Source organism: Pleurodeles waltl, chromosome 12 (assembly GCF_031143425.1).
Source record: "Pleurodeles waltl isolate 20211129_DDA chromosome 12, aPleWal1.hap1.20221129, whole genome shotgun sequence".
Taxonomy (NCBI): domain Eukaryota; kingdom Metazoa; phylum Chordata; class Amphibia; order Caudata; family Salamandridae; genus Pleurodeles; species Pleurodeles waltl.
The window spans coordinates 71,997,605-72,022,521 of record NC_090451.1 but is presented as its reverse complement, the minus strand read 5'-3'; the positions used below and the strand labels follow the sequence as shown (position 1 = coordinate 72,022,521).

Here is a 24,917-nt window from a genome sequence, read left to right as displayed (position 1 = left end):
CCAAGTGGGATCAACAGTGTGCCCAGAGCAAATCAGGTGTCACACTGAAGCTACATTAGTCTCTGAGGGTGGGGTGGATTTAGCCACACTAGCTGCCTGGCCTCCTAACATGCAAAAATACAGGCAGCAGCTCTTAATTAATGAGACAAGTGTAGAAGGCCTGAGGGAAACAGGTGCCAGTGTCAGCATGGTGACAGAGAAACTTGTTTCCTCTGGTCAATACCTGGCTGGACAAACTTATCCAGTCACCAACGCTGACAATCAGACTAAAGTACATCCCATGGCTATGGTAACTTTAGAGTGGGGAGGGGTCAATGGCCTGAAACAGGTGGTGGTCTCCTCAAATATCCCTGTAGACTGTTTGCTTGGAAATGACCTGGAGTCCTCAGCATGAGCTGAGGTAGAACTGAAAAGCCATGCAGCCATGCTGGGTATCCCTGAACTGGTGTGTCAAGACATGGGCACAGTGCAAGGCTCAGGGTGAAAAAGTAGTGTTGGAGCCTGGAAAAAGGGCCCAGCCTACCAAGAGAAAAGGAAAGACAACTGGGGAACCAGTTTCAACACAACAAGAAAAAGAGAACCTCTCTTCTCAGGAAGAAGTTCTGCCCTCTGAGGGAACTGAGCCTATGGAGTTAGGACCTTATCAGGTTGAGCTCTTAGGCCAAGGGGTACCCTCAAGGGAGCAGTTGTGTAAGGGGCAAGAAACCTGTCCCTCTCTTGAAGGCCTTAGGCAGCAAGCTGCTGAAGAGTCCAATGGAAAGAAAACAGGAACACATAGGGTCTATTGGGATGATGGATTCCTTTACACTGAGGCAAGAGATCCCAAACCTGGTGCCACTAGGAGAGTGGTAGTGCCTCAGGAGTTTAGGGAGTTCATACTGCCCTTAGCCCATGATATTCCTCTTGCTGGGCATTTGGGACAGACCAAGACGTGGGAGAGACTAGTCAACCACTTCTATTGGCCCAACATGTCCCAGAAGGTCAAGGAGTTTTGTGTATCCTGTACCACCTGTCAAGCCAGTGGTAAGACAGGTGACACCCAAAGGCCCCCCTCATTCCACTTCCAGTGGTGGGGGTCCCCTTTGAAAGAGTGGGTGTGGACATAGTGGGTCCACTTGAACCTCCCACAGCCTCAGGGAACCTATACATACTAGTAGTAGTGGATCATGCTACTAGATACCCTGAAGCAATTCCCCTTAGGTCGACTACTGCCCCTGCAGTAGCCAAAGCACTCATTGGTATTTTTTTTACCAGAGTGGGTTTTCCTAAGGAGGTGGTGTCTGACAGAGGTACCAACTTTAGCAGCATACCTGAATCACATGTGGAATGAGTGTGGGGTGACTTGGAAATTCACCACACCATACCATCCACAAACCAATGGTCTTGTTGAGAGATTCAACAAAACATTGAAAGGCATGATCATGGGGCTCCCTGAAAAACTCAAAAGGAGATGGAATGTCCTCTTGCCATGTCTGCTTTTCGCTTACAGAGAGGTGCCTCAGAAGGGAGTAGGGTTTTCACCCTTTGAACTTCTGTTTGGCCATCCTGTAAGGGGACCACTAGCTCTTGTGAAAGAAGGCTGGGAGAGACCTCTTCATGAGCCTAAGCAAGATATAGTGGACTATGTACTTGGCCTACGTTCAAGGATGGCAGAGTACATGGAAAAGGCAAGCAAAAAACTTGAGGCCAGCCAACAGCTCCACAAGTTTTGGTATGACCAAAAGGCTGCAATGGTTGAATTTCAACCAGGGCAGAAAGTCTGGGTTTTGGAGCCTGTGGCTCTCAGGGCACTTCAGGACAGATGGAGTGGCCCTTACCCAGTGCTAGAAAAGAAGAGTCAGGTCACCTACCTGGTGGACCTAGGCACTAGCAGAACCCCCAAGAGGGTGATCCGTGTGAACCGCCTTAAGCTCTTCCATGACAGGGCTAATGTGAATCTGTTGATGGTAACAGATGAGGACCAGGAAGCTGAGAGTGAACCTCTCCCTGATCTCCTCTCCACAGACCCTAAAGATGGCTCAGTAGATGGAGTGATCTATTCAGACACCCTCTCTGGCCAACAGCAATCTGACTGTAGGAAGGTCCTGCAACAGTTTGCTGAGCTCTTTTTCCCTAACCCCTGGTCAGACACACCTGTGTACCCATGATGTGGACACAGGAGACAGCATGCCTGTCAAAAACAAATTTTTCAGACAGTCTGACCAAGTTAAGGAAAGCATCAAAGTGGAAGTCCACAAGATGCTGGAATTGGGAGTCATTGAGCACTCTGACAGCTCCTGGGCTAGCCCATTGGTCTTAGTCCCCAAACCTCACACCAAAGATGGAAAGAGAGAGATGAGGTTTTGTGTGGACTACAGAGGGCTTAATTCTGTCACCAAGACAGATGCCCATCCCATTCCAAGGGCTGATGAACTGATTGACAAATTGGGTGCCGCCAAATTCTTAAGTACCTTTGACTTAACTGCAGGGTACTGGCAAATCAAAATGGCACCAGGAGCAAAAGAAAAGACCGAATTCTCCACACCTGATGGGCATTATCAGTTTACTGTTATGCCCTTTGGCTTAAAGAATGCCCCTGCCACCTTCCAAAGGTTGGTGAATCAAGTCCTTGCTGGTTTGGAGTCCTTTAGTGCAGCTTATCTTGACGATATTGCTGTCTTTAGCTCCAGCTTGCAGGATCACCTGGTCCACCTGAAGAAGGTTTTGAAGGCTCTGCAATCAGCAGGCCTCTCTATCAAGGCATCCAAATGCCAGATAGGGCAGGGAACTGTGGTTTACTTGGGTCACCTTGTAGGTGGAGGCCAAGTTCAGCCACTCCAGCCTAAGATCCAGACTATTCTGGACTGGGCAGCTCCAAAAACCCAGACTCAAGTCAGGGCATTTCTTGGCTTGACTGGGTATTACAGGAGGTTTGTGAAGGGGTATGGATCCATAGTGACAGCCCTCATAGAACCTACTTCCAAGAAAATGCCCAAGAAAGTAAACTGGACTGTAGAATGCCAACAGGCGTTTGACACCCTGAAGCAAGCAGTGTGCACAGCACCAGTTCTAAAAGCTCCAGATTACTCCAAGCAGTTCATTGTGCAGACAGATGCCCCTGAACATGGGATAGGGGCAGTTTTGTCCCAAACAAATGAAGATGGCCTTGACCAGCCTGTTGCTTTCATTAGCAGGAGGTTACTCCCCAGGGAGCAGCGTTGGAGTGCCATTGAGAGGGAGGCCTTTGCTGTGGTTTGGTCCCTGAAGAAGCTGAGACCATACCTCTTTGGTACTCACTTTGTAGTTCAAACTGACCACAGACCTCTCAGATGGCTGATGCAAATGAAAGGTGAAAATCCAAAACTGTTGAGGTGGTCCATCTCCCTACAGGGAATGAACTTTATAGTGGAACACAGACCTGGGACTGCCCATGCCAATGCAGATGGCCTTTCCAGGTTCTTCCAATTAGAAAATGAAGACTCTCTTGGGAAAGGTTAGTCTCATCCGCTTTCGTTTGGGGGGGGGGGTTGTGTAAGGAAATGCCTCCGTGGCATGGTTACCCCCTCACCTTTTGCCTTTGCTGATGCTAAGTTTTGATTTGAAAGTGTGCTGAGGCCTGCTAACCAGGCCCCAGCACCAGTGTTCTTTCCCTAACCTGTACTTTTGTTTCCACAATTGGCACACCCTGGCATCCAGGTAAGTCCATTGTAACTGGTACCCCTGGTACCAAGGGCCCTGATGCCAGGGAAGGTCTCTAAGGGCTGCAGCATATCTTATGCCACCCTGGGGACCCCTCACTCAGCACAGACACACTGCTTGCCAGCTTGTGTGTGCTGGTGGGGAGAAAATGACTAAGTCGACATGGCACTCCCCTCAGGGTGCCATGCCAACCTCACACTGCCTATGGCATAGATAAGTCACACCTCTAGCAGGCCTTACAGCCCTAAGGCAGGGTGCACTATACCACAGGTGAGGGCATAGGTGCATGAGCACTATGCCCCTACAGTGTCTAAGCAAAACCCTTAGACATTGTAAGTGCAGGGTAGCCATAAGAGTATATGGTCTGGGAGTCTGTCATACACAAACTCCACAGCACCATAATGGCTACATTGAAAACTGAGAAGTTTGGTATCAAACTTCTCAGCACAATAAATGCACACTGTTGCCAGTGTACATTTTATTGTGAAATACACCCAGAGGGCATCTTAGAGATGCCCCCTGAAAACATGCCCGACTTCCAGTGTGGGCTGACTAGTTTTACCAGCCTGCCACACACCAGACATGTTGCTGGCCACATGGGGAGAGTGCCTTTGTCACTCTGTGGCCAGGAACAAAGCCTGTACTGGGTGGAGGTGCTTCTCACCCCCCCCCACCCCCCTGCAGGAACTGTAACACCCCCTCACCCCCTTTGTTACAGTGCCACAGGGCATCCCAGCTAGTGGAGATGCCCGCCCCTCCGGCCACTGCCCCCACTTCTGACGGCAAGGCCGGAGGAGATAATGAGAAAAACAAGGAGGAGTCACTGGCCAGTCAGGACAACCCCTAAGGTGTCCTGAGCTGAGGTGACTCTGACTTTTAGAAATCCTCCATCTTGCAGATGGAGGATTCCCCCAATAGGATTAGGGATGTGACCCCCTCCCCACCGGGAGGAGGCACAAAGAGGGTGTAGCCACCCTCAGGGCTAGTAGCCATTGGCTACTATCCTCCCAGACCTAAACACACCCCTAAATTGAGGGGCTCCCAGAACCTAGGAATATAGATTCCTGAAACCTGAAGATGAAGGACTGCTGACCTGAAGCCCTGCAGAGAAGACTGAGACACCAACTGCTTTGGCCCCAGTCCTACCGGCCTGTCTCCCACTTCAAGAAAAACTGCAACAGCGAGGCGTTCGCCAGGGTCCAGCGGCCTCTGAATCCTCAGAGGACTACCCTGCATCTAAAAGGCCCTAGAAGCTCCCGAGGACAGCGGCACTGTTCCACAAAGACTGCAACTTTGCAACAAAGAAGCAACTTTTAAAGACCACATGTTTCCCGCCGGAAGCGTGAGACTTTCCACTCTGCACCCGACGCCCCCAGCTCGATCTGCAGAAAACTAATTCTACAGGGAGGACTCCCCGGCGACTGCGAACCCGTGAGTAGCCAGAGTTGACCCCCCTGAGCCCCCACAGCGACGCCTGCAGAGGGAATCCAGAGGCTCCCCCTGACCGCGACTGCCTGCTTCAAAGAACCAGACGCCTGAGAAACACACTGCACCTGCAGCCCCCAGGACCTGAAGGATCCGAACTCCAGTGCAGGAGCGACCCCCAGGCGGCCCTCTTCCTAGCCCAGGTGGTGGCTATCCCGAGGGGCCCCCCTTGCCTGCCTGCATCGCTGAAGAGACCCCCGGGTCTCCCATTGAATCCTATTACAAACCCAACACCTGTCTGCACTCTGCACCCTGCACCCGGCCGCCCCTGTGCCGCTGACGGTGTACTTTCTGTGCCTACTTGTGTCGTCCCCCCCGGTGCCCTACGAACATCCCTCCCCCCTCCCCCGCCCCCTGAGGAGCCGGCCCCCCATTGCCTGCATCGCTGAAGAGACCCCTGGGTCTCCCATTGAATCCTATTGCGAACCTGATGCCTGTTTGCACTCTGCACCCGCCGCCCCTGTGCCGCTGAGGGTGTACTTTCTGTGCCTGCTTGTGTCCCCCCCCCAGTGCCCTACAAAACCCCCCTGGTCTGCTCTCCGAAGTAGCAGGTACTTGCCTGTTGGCAGACTGGAACCGGGGCACCCCTATTTCCATTGAAGTCTATGTGTTTTGGGCACCACTTTGACCTCTGCACCTGACCGGCCCTGAGCTGCTGGTGTGGTAATTTTGGGGTTGCCTTGAACCCCCAACGGTGGGCTACCTTGGACCCAACTTTGAACCCTGTAAGTGCTTTACTTACCTGTGAAACTGACAAATACTTAAGAACTGTTGATTTTTGCAGTGTCCATTTTTAAAATAGCTTATTGCCATTTTTGCCAAAAACTGTACATGCTATTGTGATGATTCAAAGTTCCTAAGATACCTGAGTGAAATACCTTTCATTTAAAGTATTGTTTGTAAATCTTGAACTTGTGGTTCTTAAAATAACTAAGAAAATATATTTTTCTATATAAAAACCTATTGGCCTGGAATTGTCTTTTGAGTGTGTGTTCTTCATTTATTGCCTGTGTGTGTACAACAAATGCTTAACACTACCCTCTGATAAGCCTACTGCTCAACCACACTACCACAAAATAGAGCATTAGAATTATCTCTTTTTGCCACTGTCTTACCTCTAAGGGGAACCCTTGGACTCTGTGCACACTATTTCTTACTTTGAAATAGTACATACAAAGCCATCTTCCTACACTCCCATTTTCTGCCTGTTGTCAGTATGTTTGTGTCTACTGGGTTCCAGCTAACCAAGAACCAATAGTTTTGCTCTCTACTCTAAATTGTACCTTTTTCTCCCTACAATTGAGACTGGTCCCCCCATGCAAGTCCCTAGTAAATGGTTCATAGGTACCCAGGGCTTTTGGGGCACTAGGTGATCCCTATGGGCTGCAGCATGTAGTAAGCCACCCATAGGGAGCCCATGCAAAGTGTTTTGCAGGCCTGCCATTGCAGCCGGCGTGAAAGAGCGCATGCATCCTTTTCAGTACCAGGTCACTGCAAGTCACCCCTATGGCAGGCCCTCCTAGCCCAGAGGGCAGGGTGCAAATACCTGTCTGTGAGGGCACCCCTGCACAAGCAGAGGTGCCCCCATGAACTCCAGCTCTATTTTCATGGACTTCATGAGTGCAGGGATGCCATTTTATGCGTGTACTTGACATAGGCCACTACCTATGTCCAGCTACATAATGGTAACTCCGAACCTGAGCATGTTTATAGATACCCAAGTTATGGGAGAGGAATATGCCTGTTCTCTTCCAGGGGATCCTCATCAAAGTCATAAACATTGAATATTCCTGCCCTTGTGCGGGGACCCCGGAGCATATATAAAATACACACATATAAAGTATGAAATATGCACGAAAAATATATATATAGCATTTTTAGTAGACATATCTTTCATACTAAACTCATATATACATGTGTAAAACAGCAATGCAGGCTATAATCATAAACAGGCTAAAATGCTTTATTTCTATGAAGTTTTTTTTTTTTTTTATCATTATAAAATTACAATAGAGAATAAATAGCTACCCAAGCCCCCAAAACTGGGCTTAGGGAAATAAGCAGTAGTAATCACTAGAGAAAAAACTACATTGAAAAACAATGGAGCATTCTTAGCCAATAGGCTGCATGCAGGTTAACACAGGAGAGCCATAAAAACTTTGGCACCGTGCCTTTAAGACCCTGAGCACCTCCAGTATCCCACCATGCCTCAGGGGTGAAGGAGAGGTGACAGTTGGTTCACAGTTAGGTCAGTTCTTTTTTCCGGCTTCTTCGGAGAGGATCCTGGAGCATTGAGCTTTTCTCAGAAAAATACTTTAAAACAGCGTTTTTTTCTGTTTTACTCGACATCTAACATCATTGTCTGAGTTTGGCAGTTTTTTCCTGACAGAAAAATGCCTTCCCTTTTTGTCAAATGCCCTTCTTGTGGGAGGAAGAAGGCCCAGTCAGATCCACACACTCTTTGTATTGTGTGCCTGCCTCAGAGTCACTGCCCTGACACTTGCAAACACTGCAAGAACATGTCAAAGAGGACTCTGAAGGACAGAGAAAAGATCAGGCTTCATGGGCTTCACAAGAGGCAGAAAACATCATCCTCTTTGCTTCCCAGGCAGCCAACAAGCCACTCTCAGGAGAGAATGGCTAGATCGACGTCAGCAGGTAGGAAAGTACCTGTTTGTTCCCCGTCGACGTCGTCGCTGCCACCATCTCACCGCCATAGATCGCCGTCGAAGGATACGGCGTCGAAGGAACATGGCCATCGCAGGGGCATATCTCAGTCGACGGCAGCCCGCCGATCGACGTCGAGCCATCACCGGCATGCCCATTCGCCGCCGAAGGCCTCACGCCCCCCGATGTCGAAATCGCCACGACGGCAAGAGCGTCATCCGCCGTCGGCCGCCCACCGCTCCACGTCGAGGCACACGACGGCGAGTAGGTCGTGGTCCAGAGATCGCCGTTCGACGTCAAGGCACTCAACGTCGAGGCAAGACCAACCGGCGGCGCGCCCTTCGACGTCAGCACATTTGTCGACGTCGACACGGGTTTTACCTGTCTCGCAGGGAGTAGAACATCGCCTTCCGCCAGCAGATAAGGCCGCACCATCTCCAGTGGTCTCCATACGGAGCGATTCATCTAGTTCGAGAGCGGCATCATCGGGGCATGTTTCACCCATCAATTTGTCACCAAGATGGTTGGAGAGCCTTAATAGACCAGCGGCCTTCGCATTATTCACGAATGTACTCTCCTACTGCCTCTCTCCCGAGAACACCATCACCGACAGCGCGGGCAGGACGGGGTTGTTTTACTTCTCGTCAACCGACCACGAGGCCTGGGCGCTCTGTTACAGCGTCTCGCAGCAGGTCACGTTCCCAGCGACGATCTAGGTCACGATCACGACACAGAAGATCGCCCTCTTGGTCGTCGTCAGGGTCATCCGTCGGACATTACTCCCCCACCTTAACAGATTCTCCACCAGCTAGAGTCTCACCGGTGGATGACATCACTACTTTTAATGAGGTACTTTTCAGGGGAGCACAGAAGTTAAATATAGAGGTTCCAGAACCATCTACCTCCTAGTCAGTCATTTTTGAGAGTCTGCAACATAGAGCAGTTTCGAAAAAGCTACTGCCGCTAGTGCCTGGTCTGTTGCAGCCAACCATGGACCCTTTTTTTTAGCCCCAGCCACCCTCCAATCTGCTCCGGCTAGGATTTTGAAAAAATATAAAGCGCCGGAACAGGATCCTTTATTCCTAAGAACGGATCCGCCACCGGACTCAGTAATATTGGCCGCAGCCCGAAAAACTCACTCGGTGGCATCATCCTCCACGGTCCCACCGGACAAAGAGAGCAGGCATCTAGACTCTCTGGGAAGAAAAATGTGCGGCACGGCGGCATCTATAATGAAGGTCTCCAGCGCGTCTGCACTCCTGGCAGGTATGACCGTTCTCTGTGGGACTCTCAACAGGTTCACAGAAAAGTTACCTAGGGAAGGCAGACAGGACTTCTAAGTGATCCTACAAGAGGGATGTCTGGTATCAAACCAAGTCATCAGCGCAGAGGCAGATGGGGCAGACTTAGCTGCACATGGGTACGCACATGGAATCTGTGCAAGAAGGTCTTCCTGGCTGAGACTGACTGGTTTAAAACAGGAAGCATAACAGCGCATCCTAAATCTTCCATTTAACGGGAACTCGCTGTTTGGTGCTCATACGGATGAAGAAATGGCACGCATGAAGACCGAAGTGGACACCATGAGGGCAGTAAGCCTGGAAAGGAAGAAGGACTTCAGGCGGCGGTATAGGCCTTATGACAGGCGCCCTTTCCAGCAGAGGGTTCAAACCCCTCACTGGTCCCAAAGGCCACAGCAAAGGCAGGGACGCCCTCTTTTTCAGGCTTGTAAGGCCACAAGGGAACGAGGGTCAAGTAGACCTCAACAGTCCACACCAAAAGCGCCGGCCAAGCAATGAGATCTCACTTCCCTCGACACTGTGCACCACTCCGGTGGGGGGGAAGTATCACAGATTTTCTTCACGAGTGGCACTCTATCACAAAAGACAAATGGGTTCGCAACATTGTCGAAAATGGCTACTCTCTTCTTTTCAAACAACCTCCACCGCACTTGCCACCAGCCAAATGCAATCCATCTCATCTCAGCCTACTGCGCAAAGAGGCTCTCGCCCTCTTACGAAAAAAGGCAATAGAAAAGGTTCCACTTGCGCACAGAGGAAATTGGGTTTACTCCCGTTATTTTCTGGTGGCGAAAAAAGGCCGAGAGGGCGTTTTCAGACCGATTCTGGACTTACGGCTTCTGAACAAGTACATAAGAAAACAGAAGTTCAGGATGCTGGCTCTTCACCAGATTTTCCCTCAGCTACATCAGGGAGACTGGATGTGCTCCATCGACCTGCAGGATGCATATTTTCACATCCCGATAGCTCCCAAGCATTGGAAATTCTTGCGCTTACAGATAGCCTCACAGCACTATCAGTTCAGAGTGCTACCATTCGGCCTGAAATCTGCCCCCGCGTCTTCTCAATGTGTGGGAGTGGTAGCGGCACATCTTCGAAAACAAAAAATCTTCATATACCTATACCTAGACGACTGGCTACTGAAAGCTTCCTCTCCGGATCAGGCGAGAAACCATCGGGACATTGTGCTCAAGGTTTTCGAGTCTCTAGGTCTTCAAGTAAACTACCAAAAGTCCACCTTGACTCCAACACAGAACCTCCACTACCTGGGAGCTATACTAAACACAGAGCTCCAAAGAGTGTATCCTTCGGAGGAACGACTATTATCAATAAAGAGGAACTGTCAAGACCTGTTAAAATCCGACGCACCTACGGCCCGTCAGGTGACATCTCTGCTGGGCTCCATGGCATCATGCATTTTCATTGTCCCAAATGCCAGGCTGCACATGAGGCCCCTCCAAGAGGCGTTGGAGAACAACTGGAGCCAAAGGACAGGTCGCTGGGAGGACAGAGTGCGGCTACCGATAGCAGCACGTCAGTCATTGCAATGGTGGATGCACAGACCTCACCTGTCAGTAGGGGCTCCGTTTCACCAGGTAAGTCCATCCGACACTCTGGTAACGGATGCGTCTCTTCAGGGATGGGGGGCTCATCTAGGTCCCCTTCAAGCTCAGGGCCTGTGGTCCGACAACAAAAAGAAGTACTAAATCAATCTGCTGGAGCTCAGAGCGGTCCATCTGGCTCTCAAGTCTTTTGCTCCATCGATTCAGGGGAAATCTCTCCTAATACAAACGGACAATACAACCACAATGTATTATTTGAACAGACAGGGGGGAACGAGATCCCTACCCCTATATCGGGAGTCCCAAACAATCTGGCATTGGCTCCTGGCCAGAGGAATGTCACTTACAGCGGTTCACCTACCAGGTCAACAAAACGTGGAAGCAGATTTCCTGAGCAGACACCTAGAGGACGCCCACGATTGGGTCCTACACGGCGAAGTCGTCGAAGACATCTTTGCTCAATGGGGTCGGCCTCAATTGGATCTCTTCGCAGACGAAGTAAACAAGAAATGCCCAGACTTCGCATCCAGGTTCTACCGTCCGGGATCTCGAGGGAATGCCCTGTTGATCGACTGGTCAGGGATATTTCTCTACGCTTTTCCACCGATTCCCCTCATACCGGTAGTGATCAACAAACTTTACAGATCCAGCACCAGAATGATTCTCATAGCGCCACAATGGCCCAGTCAATTCTGGTACACAGATCTCCTCAACCTATCGGAACAACCTCACAGGAGGCTGCCGTGCAGACCGGATCTTCTGAGCAGGATGGAGGGCAGGGTTCTGCATCCCAACCTACTCTCTCTGAGCTTGACAGCATGGCTCCTGAATTCCTGCAGTATGGGCACCTAGGGCTCTCGCAGGAGTGCATGAACATCTTGAAAGAGTCCAGACGACCTTCCACGCGGCGTTCTTACGTGTTTAAGTGGAAGAGGCTCAACATATGGTGCTGTCAACAAGGTCAGAATCCCATACGGGTTCAGGAGGATGTCATATTGGCTTACTTACTCCATCTGGCAAAGTCCGGTCTGCAGGTATCTATTAAGGTACATTTGTCTGCCATTACAGCCTATCGTAAGTCACCTTCTCAGGAATCCTTCTTTACGAAACCAGTAGTCAAGGATTTCTTAGAAGGTTTGAAAAAAGTTTTTCCGCCCATTCGGAGACCCTCTCCTCCATGGGAACTGAACATAGTATTGTCAAAACTTATGGGCCCTCCTTTCGAACCTATACACAAAGCCTCTTTGCAGCACCTTACGTGGAAGACGGCTTTTTTGGTAGCCATTACTTCCGCGAGGAGGGTCAGTGAAATTCAGGCTTTGTCTTCCAAAGAACCGTACACAGTTTTTCACGACAATAGAGTGGTTCTGCGAACTCACCCGTCATTCCTACCGAAGGTGGTGTCAGAATTCCACATCAATCAGACTATCTCTCTACCGACTTTCTTCCCCAACCCGGAGACTCCGTCAGAGAAGGCGTTGCACTCCCTAGATTTGAAAAGAGTGCTGAAATTTTATTTGGATAAGACAAAATTGATTAGACATTCCAATCACTTGTTTGTAAATTATGGTCATTTGAGGACAGGAGAGGCAGCATCTAAACGAACAATATCAAGATGGATAGTTTCTTGTATTGTTAATGCTTACCAGTTGGCTAACAAACAACTACTAGCTAGACCTAAAGTGCATTCCACAAGGGGAAAAGTGGCTACTGCTGCCCTCCTTAACAATGTTCCAATATCTGAGATTTGTAAGGCTGCTACATGGAAGTCTGTACATACATTTACTAGACATTACTGTTTGGACTCAGATGCAAGAGCAGATGCCCAAGTGGGGCAGGCCTCTCTGAGAAATTTGTTTGCATGATACATATCTATTCCTGCACTTCTATTAGACAGTCCGCAGAGTTTAGGGATGGGCTTGCTAATCTATTCAGTGTTTATGACTATTGATGAGGATCCCCTGGAAGAGAAGGATAAGTTACTTACCTGTAAATCCTAGTTCTCTTCCAGGGGTATCCTCATCAAAGTCATAAACCCACCCTCCTCCCCGGACGCACGTCTCCTAGAAGTGCAGGACAGACTATCTTTCGAATCAGTTACACAGATTGTCACTGTAAAAAAGTACTGACCTAACTGTGAACCAACTGTCACCTCTCCTTCACCCCTGAGGCATGGTGGGATACTGGAGGTGCTCAGGGTCTTAAAGGCACGGTGCCAAAGTTTTTATGGTTCTCCTGTGTTAACCTGCATGCAGCCTATTGGCTAAGAATGCTCCATTGTTTTTCAACGTTGTTTTTTCTCTTTTTCTCTAGTTATTACTACTGCTTATTTCCCTAAGCCCAGTTTTGGGGGCTTGGGTAGATATTTATTCTCTATTGTAATTTTATAATGATTAAAAAAAAAAAAAAAAAAAACTTCATAGAAATAAAGCATTTTAGCCTGTTTATGATTATAGCCTGCATTGCTGTTTTACACATGTATATATGAGTTTAGTATGAAAGATATGTCTACTAAAAATGCTTTATATATATTTTTCGTGCATCTTTCATACTTTATATGTGTGTATTTTATATATGCTCCGGGGTCCCCGCACAAGGGCGGGAATATTCAATGTTTATGACTTTGATGAGGATACCCCTGGAAGAGAACTAGGATTTACAGGTAAGTAACTTATCCACGCTGAACAGTAGAACCGGGATATTAACCATTATTCTTGTGACCTTTTGGGGCATAATAAGCTTGTCACTTCTATTTTACCTGCCCTGAGTGATCAACAACACTCCCTTAACCCCTTGGCAGCTAAGGACGTAATGGTTACATCCTTGGCTGCGGTGCTGAGGCGCCAAGGACGTAACCATTACGTCCTTGGACCGGCTCATGAGCTTCGCCTCAGTGCCCCAGGTCAGGGATGGAAGGTTAATTGCTTCCCCTGACCCCCCCCGGCGCGTCTGATGTCAGCGCACAATTGCGTGCTGACCTCATCAGAGGCCTACCCTTCCGCGCTTGAAGCTCAGCTTCCTGTACGGATCGAAGGAGAAATGCAAAAGCATTTCTCCTCTGATTACATGGAGGGGGCGAGCGAGGCATGAAAGGAGAGGAAAGGCCTTAAACGTACTAGACGCCAGGGAATAAAAAAAAAAGTGTGGTGGTGGCTACCAACCAGTATGGGCATGGTTATGCCCCCACCCCAACTGAAGGGGGTAACAGGCTTTCGGCTCTTCCCCTGCACATTAAAGCATCTTATCCCAAGGCAACCAAGAGGGCATTTGATTAATTTGGGTTTTGCTTTTACATTTGGGCCATGAGAGCTTGGCTAACTCTCAAAATCGTCCCACTTGGAATGGTGAGTGCTGCACTTTTTTGACTTTGGGACATGTAGAAAATTCCACAAGACCTAGACACATCTGAAAACTTAACATCGGGGTGAGTCCAGGGTGTGTGGTATGCTTCACATGCACCCCACACCATTTTCTTACCCACAATGGCCCTGCAAACCTCCAACTTTTCTGGAAATCACATGTTTTTTCAATTTTTCCATTTTCCACATATTTGTGATGGAACCTTCCGGTTTGTATTAGTGTGTCATGTGCTTTTTATATAATATGTAGTGATTTCTTGTCCTATTTTTGATGATGAATTAATAAATGTTGAAATTGAATTCCAATACCCAGGGAGCATTAATGACCCCCTTTTTGATGATATTTAATTTGTATATTTTTTTCCTACTCAATGACCACGTTCAATTATTGCTGTCTTCTTAGCCAGGTCTAGTAGGGTTAAATGGGTAAACCTCTACTTTTAACAGGAACCTTCCGGAATCATCAGGAATCCACAAAATTACTAGCACCCAGCATTGTCTTATCTATACCGATTTAAAAAATTCTGCCCCACTTGTCAGCCTAAATTTTTTTTTTTTCCAAACTGCCCTTTTGGACCCGCTTTGGTTCCCCCCTCAATTTCGACATTTTAGGCTCTTCCCAGTCACAGGCACTTGGCCCATCTACACAAGTGAGGTATCATTTTTACCAGGAGACTGAGGGGAACGTGGCCTGGTATGAAATTTGTCCCAGTGCGGTGATCCCACACAGAAATGTGGGAAAAATGTGATTAGTTTTTTTTTTCAGCTAAATTTGAGGTTTGCCGAGGATTCTGGGTATGAAAACACTTTGGATCCACGCAAGTCACACCTCCCTGGACTCCCTCGGGTGCCTAGTTTTCAGAAATGTCTGGGTTTGGCAGGTTTCCCTAGATGGCTGCTGAGCCAGGACCAAAAACTCAGGTGTCCCTCCCCGGCAAAAACAGGTAGTTTTGTATTTGATAATTTTTATGTGTCCAGATAGTGTTTTGTGGCATTTCCTGTCGCAGGCGCTAGGCCTACCCACACCAGTGAGGTATCATTTTGATCTCGAGACTTGGGGGAAGGAAATTTGTGGCTCCTCTCAGATTCCAGAACTTTCTGTCACCAACATGTAAGGAAAGTGTTTGTTTTTTTTGGGGACAGATTATGAGGTTTGCAAAGGATTCTGGGTAACAGAACCTGGTGAGAGCCCCACAGGTCACCCCATCTTGGTTTCCCCTAGGTGTCTAGTTTTTAAAAAAATGCACAGGTTTGGTAGGATTCCCTAGGTGCCGGCTGAGCTAGAGGCCAAAATCTACAGCTAGGCACTTTGCAAAAAACAAGTCAGATTTCAATGTAAAAATGTGATGTGTCCATGTTGCGTTTCTTGTCGCGAGCATTAGGCCTACCCAGGCAAGTGAGGTACCATTTGTATTGGGAGACTTGGGGGAACACAGAATAGCAAAACAAGTGTTATTGCCCCATGTCTTTCGCTACATTTGTTCCTTCCAAATGTAAGCCAGAGTGTAAAAAAAGACGTCTATTTGAGAAATGCTGTGTAATTCACATGCTAGTATGGGCACCCCGGAATTCAGAGATGTGCAAATAACCACTGCTTCTCAACACCTTATTTTGTGCCCATGTTGGAAATACAAAGGTTTTCTTGATACCTATTTTTCACTCTTTATATTTCAGCAAATGAATTGTGTATACCCGGTATAGAATGAAAACCCATTGCAAGGTGCAGCTCATTTATTGAATCTGGATACCTAGGGTTCTTTATGAACCTACAAGCCCTATATATGCCCGCAGCCAGAAGAGTCCAGTAGACCTTGTAGTAGCTACACAAATTACCCTTTGCTGAGTTCAGAATGTTGTCTACTTTTCATAAATGTTTAGCTATCTGGGATCCAGCATTGGTTTTACACCCATTTCTGTCTCGACCTGGAAGGAGGATGAAAGCACAAAAAATAGTAAAAACGGGGTATGTCCCAGTAAAATGCCAAAATTGTGTTGAAAAATTGTGTTTTCTGATTCATCTGCCTGTTCATGAAAGCTGAGAAGATGGTGATTTTAGCACTGCAAACCCTTTGTTGATGCCATTTTCAGGGGAAAAACACAAGCCTCCTTCTGCAGCCCTTTTTCCCCTTTTTTTTTTCTTTTAAAAAACGAAATTTTTGCTGTATTTTGGCTAATTTCTTGGTCTCCTTCAGGGGAACCCACAATGTCTGGGTACCTCTAGCATCTCTAGGATGTTGGGAAAAAAAGGACGCAAATTTGGCTTGGGTAGTAGCTCATGTGGACAAAAAGGTCTGAGGGCCTAAGCTCAAACTGCCCCAAATAGCCCAAAAAAGGCCTGGCTCCTGAGGGGGAAAAGGCCTGGCAACAAAGGGGTTAAAGATTTTGGTTGTGAGGGTTCAGGGTCTAAACTCCCACATCAAGTGCAAGGCTGTCATAAATTGGTTATGCACCCAAGATGTTAACAGTCCTGTTACAAGAAACCCAGCTGTTACAGAGTAACAGGAAAATACTAAAATCCAAATGCTATTGTTAAAATGTAATTCTGTCTAAAATACAAAGATTAGAGATGGCCACATTCATTGACTGGTAGTCCACTTTATTTTCAACAGAATATATAGGTGTGAATATTTGGCGTTCAGGATGAGGTTGTCTCGGAGGATATGCTAGACAAATTGTTCTGTTTTCCGTGTATGGCACAAATCATGTGGAAGGAACGTTTTACACTATTGTCTTTCCCATTCTGGCCTGTTTACTGAAGGCCGAACTCATGCAAGGTGACTTCAGTGCAACAGTACCCCCAAATGTTGATCTTTGGATGTGTAACACCTATCGCTGTCCACACCTCTCTTGCTGCAAATTTGATAATTCAGCACTCAGACATTATGCAAGTACACTTTCACTTGGAACATTCAAAGTACACTTTGATACTAAATATATATTTCAGAGCACAACTATTCATGAGATATCTACAAAACCTGTAAGGTTTGGGTTAAGTAGGTGTCCCTGGCCATGCGCTAGCTACCACACACTAAAGTAGCAAACCTACTGACTTTCAATTTGTAGATAATACTAAGAATGATCATGGGGAGCCTTCCATCAATCAAACTTCGTATGGGGTAATTGGAAGAAAATGTTTCTTTTTATTAATATTCTCTCAGTCTTCAATATAGAATACAAAAAATCATGAAGTAATACTTTTTACAGAAAGACGTTTTAGTCCACACACACATCTTCCATATCAGTATTAGTGCTTAGTCTCAAAGGAATAAAATATCTCCATGATATTCATTCGAGGATTTTGATATTCTGTCAATTTAAAACCATCATCACCTCCTTGCCTAGAGCACCAAATACACTTGCAGCAAACATGTCTTTCACAGGGGTAAACGCTTCTTTGGGGCCTGCCTGTTAGGAAAAATCACAATTCAGGAAGGTATCCAGATAATTTGTCTCCATTTTGGTTAACTCATTATCTTTTACTTGTAGTAATAACATTGTTTGTTTACACAACCGAATGCTGATCCATTTTAAAAGAACACGTTGCTTATACCATGCAAAGCAGCAACATCATTAATATCCACATTCAATTTGTTGGAACAAGACCAAAGAGTTTCTTACTGTTAAACTATTTGTCAGTTATGATGATGTCTGGACATGTCTAGTTTCCTATAAGTTGCTTGCAGCGTTACCTTACGAAAAAAGCTAATAGATCCTTATCTGGTAGTGGAAAAGCCGCTACTGCAGCTCTGAGGACTGTCGCCATTCCTGACATTCTAAAGTCAACTAGGAAATCAGTCCATGCCTTTGCTAAACACACTGTTATGCCGTTTATGAATGTCAAAGGGAATCCTATGGTGAAAAAGGAAGTTACTTGTAATCCTAATTCTTTGGTTATTCCGTCTGATTTCATAGACACCAAATTTGTACAGGTTGTATGGAGATGAGCATGCTGTCTACTTTATTATTGATTTAGCACCTTCACTCGCCTCATCTGACTTGTCTACAATTTGCAGGTAGCAGAGGAACCACAGCTGGAAGTTCAGGTGATGCTCTTGGGAAGGCACTTGCTTCGGTAAGAACACACATTTTTTGCATTTTCTATATTAACCATGAAATTTTAGACATTGGCATTTCCATATAAAGTCTTTTTGCAGTCCATATTTTTGTCTCCTTCCAGCATCAGTCATGTAGCTCTTTAGAATACTTGTAAACTTGTAAACAGTCAGTTCTTAACTAGCAACGTTTTGTTTCATTTCATATTATTAGAATCAATATAAACTGTACAAAAAGTACATGTTACTACAGTCCTAGGTTATATTGTTAAAGCACACATTTTTAAACAGCAATCCGCTTTTCAGAAAAAAATAAAAGTTTGTACTTTGTATCTAAAACAAGATTCAGCCCTAAATATTAAAAAATGTAAAATGTCCTGTACAAGACATAACTACAGTGGAAACTGAAGTGAAGGGGAGCCTATTGATACAATGCTTAAAGTGATTGTGCACTTTATTTTGTGTGAGGTTGAGGTTGATGTGCTTTCCTTCCTTGTTCGTTTTTGTACTAACCTGCTTTCCAGCTTAGCTTCATAAGCCTGAATTATTGTGTGTCTCGGTAGTAACTTGAAACAGCATTACATGTTTAAAAAAAAGCCATAGGGCTAAAGTATTTGGTTAGTAGCACATCCACCTCAAGAGGCACAATCTCTTCTAATCTTCTGAGTGGCCATCACAGCTCAGATTTCTACTACACGTTTTGTGAGGGGAGTCATTTGACAGAGCTCTCTTCTGACCTTTAACTGAATCTTAAATCGTTAACATTCTTGATCTGCTCTGGATTTGAAACAGCCCTATTTTCAGCTAGTACTGTGATCTGTTTTTTAGGACAATTTGATCAAATTCTGGGCAAGGATGATCTTTATAACTGACAGCCAGCTGTCAACATGGATGACAGAGGGGAAAATCACTTTTCATACCTTGATCATCTTGTGGTCACAAGGCCAAAGTCAAAAGGTGACATTTGTCACACTTTTATATCTAAAACCCTATAAGACAGAGAATGGAGGTTGGCATGGTATCTGATGGCAAAGGAGAATTTTCCTCCTCCTAAATGAGATGCCCCTCTTCAGGGGAAGATTGTGAAAAGCGCTCCTCAAAGCATTTTCTTGAAGTCTGCACAAAAACAAAATAAACATTCTGTTTCTTGAATTGGACTTGGGCTTGGTACAGCACTTGAAGCCATCTCTTCTACCGCTAAGGAGGAGAACCATTCCTCTGGGGAATCATTATTTGTGCTGTCTAATTCAAAGTCCTTGGAGTATCCTGCTATGACGATGAAAAAAATATTCAAAATTGCTATTTTTGGACAACGTCAAAAACCAGACTGGCTGCTTCTTCAGCGACGAGGCCATCCACCGATAAGGAGCCTTAAGCGTCGAAGAAGAACCAGTCCACAAGGGTAGCAGATCTGTTGAGAGAAAATCTGCTGTCGAAAGACTTTGTGACCGCTACCCTATGCTGTTGACTGACTTGTTGGTGCTGGCGATCTTGACGACGGTGACACCGTCAACAGCAGTTTTAAAGGAACCACACACATTTTCACTATAAAAGATTTCATTATAGGAAGCTGGCCTGGTGTGTGGTGGACACCTATGGTGTTGCCACCTTTTATCTGTGCCACCTTATACCTGTTAGTGAATGAAGACGGTGTCTAAGAAGCCAGGGCTCTCTAGAGGTAGCAATGAATAAGCAGCCAAGACTTATCTAGGAGGAGTGTAAAGCACTTGCAATACCACAACTGCCACACAGTAACTTATCACACCTTAAAGGAACCACACAGTGGTGCAAAAGTAAAGGTACTTTGCGGACCTTACAACAGTGCCTAGCAAAACAATGGACGCAAGCACAGGGTCAACTACAAGATCTAGTGTTGATAAACCGCCAAACACACTCTTCGCTTCAATGGTGGAACCCTGTAAATTTAAACAAAGGGCGGCCACTTCAAGACCCAGTGCCTTCTGCTATTATCACAACAGATGCTTCCATGCTTGGGTGGGGAGCACATCTCAACAATCACAGCATACAAGGTCAATGGGACAATCAACAAAAGCTACTTCACATAAATCACTTCGAACTGCTAGCGGTATTTCTAGCATTAAAAGCGTTTCAACCACTGATAGCCCACAATCACATTCTTGTAAAGACAGACAATATGACAAAAATGTACTATCTAAACAAACGGGGGACACACTCGTCATAGCTGTGTCTCTTAGCACAAAGAATTTGCAATGGGCAATTCACAACAACATTCGCCTAATACCACAATACATACCAGGCCTTCAGAATCAGTTAGCAGACAATCTCAGTCGAGATCAACAGCAAACTCTTGAATGGGAAATACATCCCCAGATCCTACAGGATCACTTCCACCGCTGGGGAACACCAAACATAGATCTATTTGCAACAAAAGAAAACACAAAATGCCAAAACTTCGCGTCCAGGTACCCACACCCTCAGTCCAACGGCAATGCTCTATGGATCAGCTGGTCAGGGATATTTGCTTACGCTTTTCCCCCTCTCCTGCTCATTCCTAATCTGGTCAACAAACTGAGTCAAAACAAACTAAAACTAATACTCATAGCAGCAACCTGGGCTAGCCAACCGTGGTACACAACACTGTTGGACTTATCAGTAGTACCCCACATCAAACTACCAAACAGACCAGATCTGTTAACACAACACAAACAACAGATCAGACACCCGAATCCAGCATTGCTCAATCTAGCAATCTGGCTCCTGAAGTCTTAGAATTCAGACATTTAAACCTTTCACAAGAGTGTATGGAGGTCATTAAACAAGCGAGAAAACCTACAACAAGACATTGTTACGCAAACAAATGGAAAAGATTTGTTTGCTACTGTCAGACTAATCAAATTATGCCACTACATGCCTCCACACAAGACATTGTAAGTTATTTACTACACTTACAAAAGTCTAATCTAGCTTTCTCTTCCATTAAAATCCATCTCACTGCAATATCTGCCTATCTGCAGATTAAACATACAACATCGCTTTTTAGAATCCCAGTGTAGGAAGTTGGCTCTGTATGTACTATTTCAAAGTAAGAAATAGCATGCACAGAGTCCAAGGGTTCCCCTGAGAGGTAAGATAGTGGCAAAAAGAGATAATTCTAATGCTCTATTTGTGGTAGTGTGGTCGAGCAGTAGGCTTATCAGAGGGTAGTGTTAAGCATTTGTTGTACACACACAGGCAATAAATGAGGAACACACACTCGGACTTACTCCAGGCCAATCGGTTTTTATATTGAAAAATATATTTTCTTAGTTTATTTTAAGAACCACAGGTTCAAGATTTGCAGTAAACAAAGTCTCAGTCCTGGGGCATAGGCAGCCTACTGTTGGGGGTTCAAGGCAACCCCAAAGTTACCACACTAGCAGCTCAGGGCCGGTCAGGTGCAGAGGTCAAAGAGGTGCCCAAAACACATAGGCGGCTATGGAGAACAGGGGTGCTCCAGTTCCAGTCTGCCAGCAGTTAAGTACCTGCGTCCTCAGGGGGCAGACCAGGGGTGTTTTGTAGAGCACTGGGGGTGGGGGGACACAAGTAGGCACACAAAACACACCCTCAGCGGCACAGGAGGGACCCGGGGGTCACTCTAGTGATGCAGGCACGGTGGGGGCTTCTCGGGACAGTCACCACCTGTGCGAGGTATAGGGTGGTCTGGGGGTCACTCCTGCCCTGAGGTTCGGTTCCTTCAGGTCCTGGGGGGGGCTGCGGGGGCAGTGTTGGTTCCAGGCGTCGGGTCCCTTGTTATAGGCAGTCGCGGTCAGGGGGAGTGTAGGAAGTTGGCTCTGTATGTACTATATCAAAGTAAGAAATCGCATGCACAGAGTCCAAGGGTTCCCCTTAGAGGTAAGATAGTGGCAAAAAGATAATCCTAATGCTCTATTTTGTGGTAGTGTGGTCGAGCAGTAGGCTTATCAGAGGGTAGTGTTAAGCATTTGTTGTACACACACAGGCAATAAATGAGCTCTTTGACGCTTTTCGTTGCGAGTGGAATTAAGGCCTCCTATACGAATTTCCGCCCATACCACTTCTGCCCAGAGTTCTCAAGAAGATCAAGAACGACTGGGACCAAGTCATCTTTGTGGCTCTGGATTAGGCACGGAGAGTCTGGTATCCCGAGCTACTCAAAATGAGCATCAATCCTCTGATCAGGCTGCCCCTTCGAGAGGACCTTCTGTCACAGGGAAAGATTCTCCACCTGAACCAGTGAACTCTGTGCTTCATGCGTGAAGATTCAGCAGCAGCAGTTGATGGATTTTGACCTTCCTCACAAAGTCTGTAAAATTATTTTGGCAGCCAGGCGTCCCTCCACTAAAACGGTATACGCCTGCTGTTGCAAATGCTTTGTATGTTATTGTACAGAAAGGTCTGTTGACCCGCTTTCTGACATTCTTCTTTTCATTCTATTTCTAGCCCAGCAGGGTTCTTCCTTAGGAACTCTAAAGGGCTATCTTTCTGCCTTATCGGCATTTCTTCGGCTGCCTTACCAGCCTTCATTGTTCAAAACTCCCATTGTAAATAGATTCCTCAAAGGGCTTCTACATATATTTCCCCCTACGCCCTTTATTATGCCTCAGTGGGACTTAAATCTTGACCTCACATTTCTCATGTGTGCTTCCTTCGAGCTTTTACACAACTGTTTCCTCCGGCTGCTCACTATGAAGACCGCCTTCTTAGTGGCAATAACATCTGCCACGAGGGTGAGTGAGATGCAAGCCCTGTCATCAAGGCCACCGTATCTCACTATCCATCCAGATAAAGTGGTTCTCAGAACATCGTGCCTCTTTCCTCCCCAAGGCGTACCAGTCCTGGAGATCTCAGGCAGCAACGTGGGCATCCTTGCACACGTTTGCAAAACATTTCCTGGACAGTCAGGGACGAGTACTTTAACCGTTCAGTCCTGCAGGACTTTCTAGTGTAAGGAGTGGTATCTGCCGCCCACCACCAGGAGGTTATGGCTTGGGTATCTATTCAAAGGTAAGGAATCTGAAGCTACACGTCTTTATCAGATGAACAAGTTACTTACCTTCGGTAACGCATTATCTGGTAGAGACTATCAGGCGGCAGATTCCTTACACTCACCCATGTTTCCCCACTCTGTGGATATGACTAACAGGGTTAGTGTTTATCCCTTCTCAGGGCCCTAGTTTTGCACAGACAAATATTAGTTCTATCCATGACTGCGCTTCTGGTGTTGAAATTTTATGGATAAAAGAACTGACGCACGAGTGCCGAGATGGCATCTATATAGACTAACATGACGTGATAGACGGCTCCAGCGACGCTGACAAAGCCGCGCAGAGCCGGACAACACACGCAGAACCAAACTATGCCACTCGCCGGCATGCGCAGGTTATTGTTCAGCAGAAAGATTCTGGATTCGAAGCTGATGCCAGGGAATTCAAAGGTAAGGAATCTGCAGCTAGATAGTCTCTACCAGATAATGCGTTACCGAAGGTAAGTAACTTGTTCTTTGAAGTAACAACAGAACCAAGGGTGTTAACCAGATGTTTAGCTGCAGTTGCAGCGTTGCTGAGAAGATAGCACATACATGTCTTCACATATCTAGACAATAGGCTCATAAAAGTCAGTACAATCCAAGTTTGTCAACAACACATTCAGTATACCATAGATCTCCTCCTATAAGGTTTGGTATTCACAATCGATTACCTCAAATCCCACCTGCAACCATCACAAATACAGCCGTATCTGGGAGCAATTCTGAGCACTCAATCAGGGTAGTATATCCAAATCCAATAAGGATTCAACCATTTCAAAATTTAAAACCTCAACTAAACCACAATCACACTTAAACAGTAAAGTTAGTGATAAAACTATTAGGAATGATGGTTTCTGTAAGGAAATGCCTCCTTGGCATGGTTGCCCCCTGACTTTTTGCCTTTGCTGATGCTATGTTTACAATTGAAAGTGTGCTGAGGCCTGCTAACCAGGCCCCAGCACCAGTGTTCTTTCCCTAACCTGTACTTTTATATCCACAATTGGCAGACCCTGGCATCCAGATAAGTCCCTTGTAACTGGTACTTCTAGTACCAAGGGCCCTGATGCCAAGGAAGGTCTCTAAGGGCTGCAGCATGTCTTATGCCACCCTGGAGACCTCTCACTCAGCACAGACACACTGCTTGCCAGCTTGTGTGTGCTAGTGAGAACAAAACGAGTAAGTCGACATGGCACTCCCCTCAGGGTGCCATGCCAGCCTCTCACTGCCTATGCAAGTATAGGTCAGTCACCCCTCTAGCAGGCCTTACAGCCCTAAAGCAGGGTGCACTATACCATAGGTGAGGGTACCAGTGCATGAGCATGGTACCCCTACAGTGTCTAAACAAAACCTTAGACATTGTAAGTGCAGGGTAGCCATAAGAGTATATGGTCTGGGAGTTTGTCAAACATGAACTCCACAGCACCATAATGGCTACACTGAAAACTGGGAAGTTTGGTATCAAACTTCTCAGCACAATAAATGCACACTGATGCCAGTGTACATTTTATTGCAAAATACACCCCAGAGGGCACCTTAGAGGTGCCCCCTGAAACTTAACCGACTGTCTGTGTAGGCTGACTAGTTCCAGCAGCCTGCCACACTAGAGACATGTTGCTGGCCCCATGGGGAGAGTGCCTTTGTCACTGAGGCCAGTACCAAAGCCTGCACTGGGTGGAGATGCTAACACCTCCCCCAGGCAGGAGCTGTCACCCCTTTGTCACAGCCCAGCAGGGCACTCCAGCTTAGTGGAGTTGCCCGCCCCCTCCGGCCACGGCCCCCACTTTTGG

General features: G+C 46.6%; 1 protein-coding gene across 8 annotated transcripts in view; it reads left to right on the top strand.

Annotated features, from left to right (window-relative positions):
• TCF3 (transcription factor 3) overlaps positions 1-24,917 on the top strand; it is an 861,587-nt gene that overhangs the window by 584,246 nt on the left and 252,424 nt on the right. For all 8 annotated transcript variants that reach the window (XM_069216217.1, XM_069216218.1, XM_069216223.1 and 5 more), the window contains exon 12: positions 18,070-18,124. In XM_069216217.1, the coding sequence (XP_069072318.1) occupies positions 18,070-18,124 (55 nt within the window). The remainder of the gene's footprint in view (positions 1-18,069; positions 18,125-24,917) is intronic.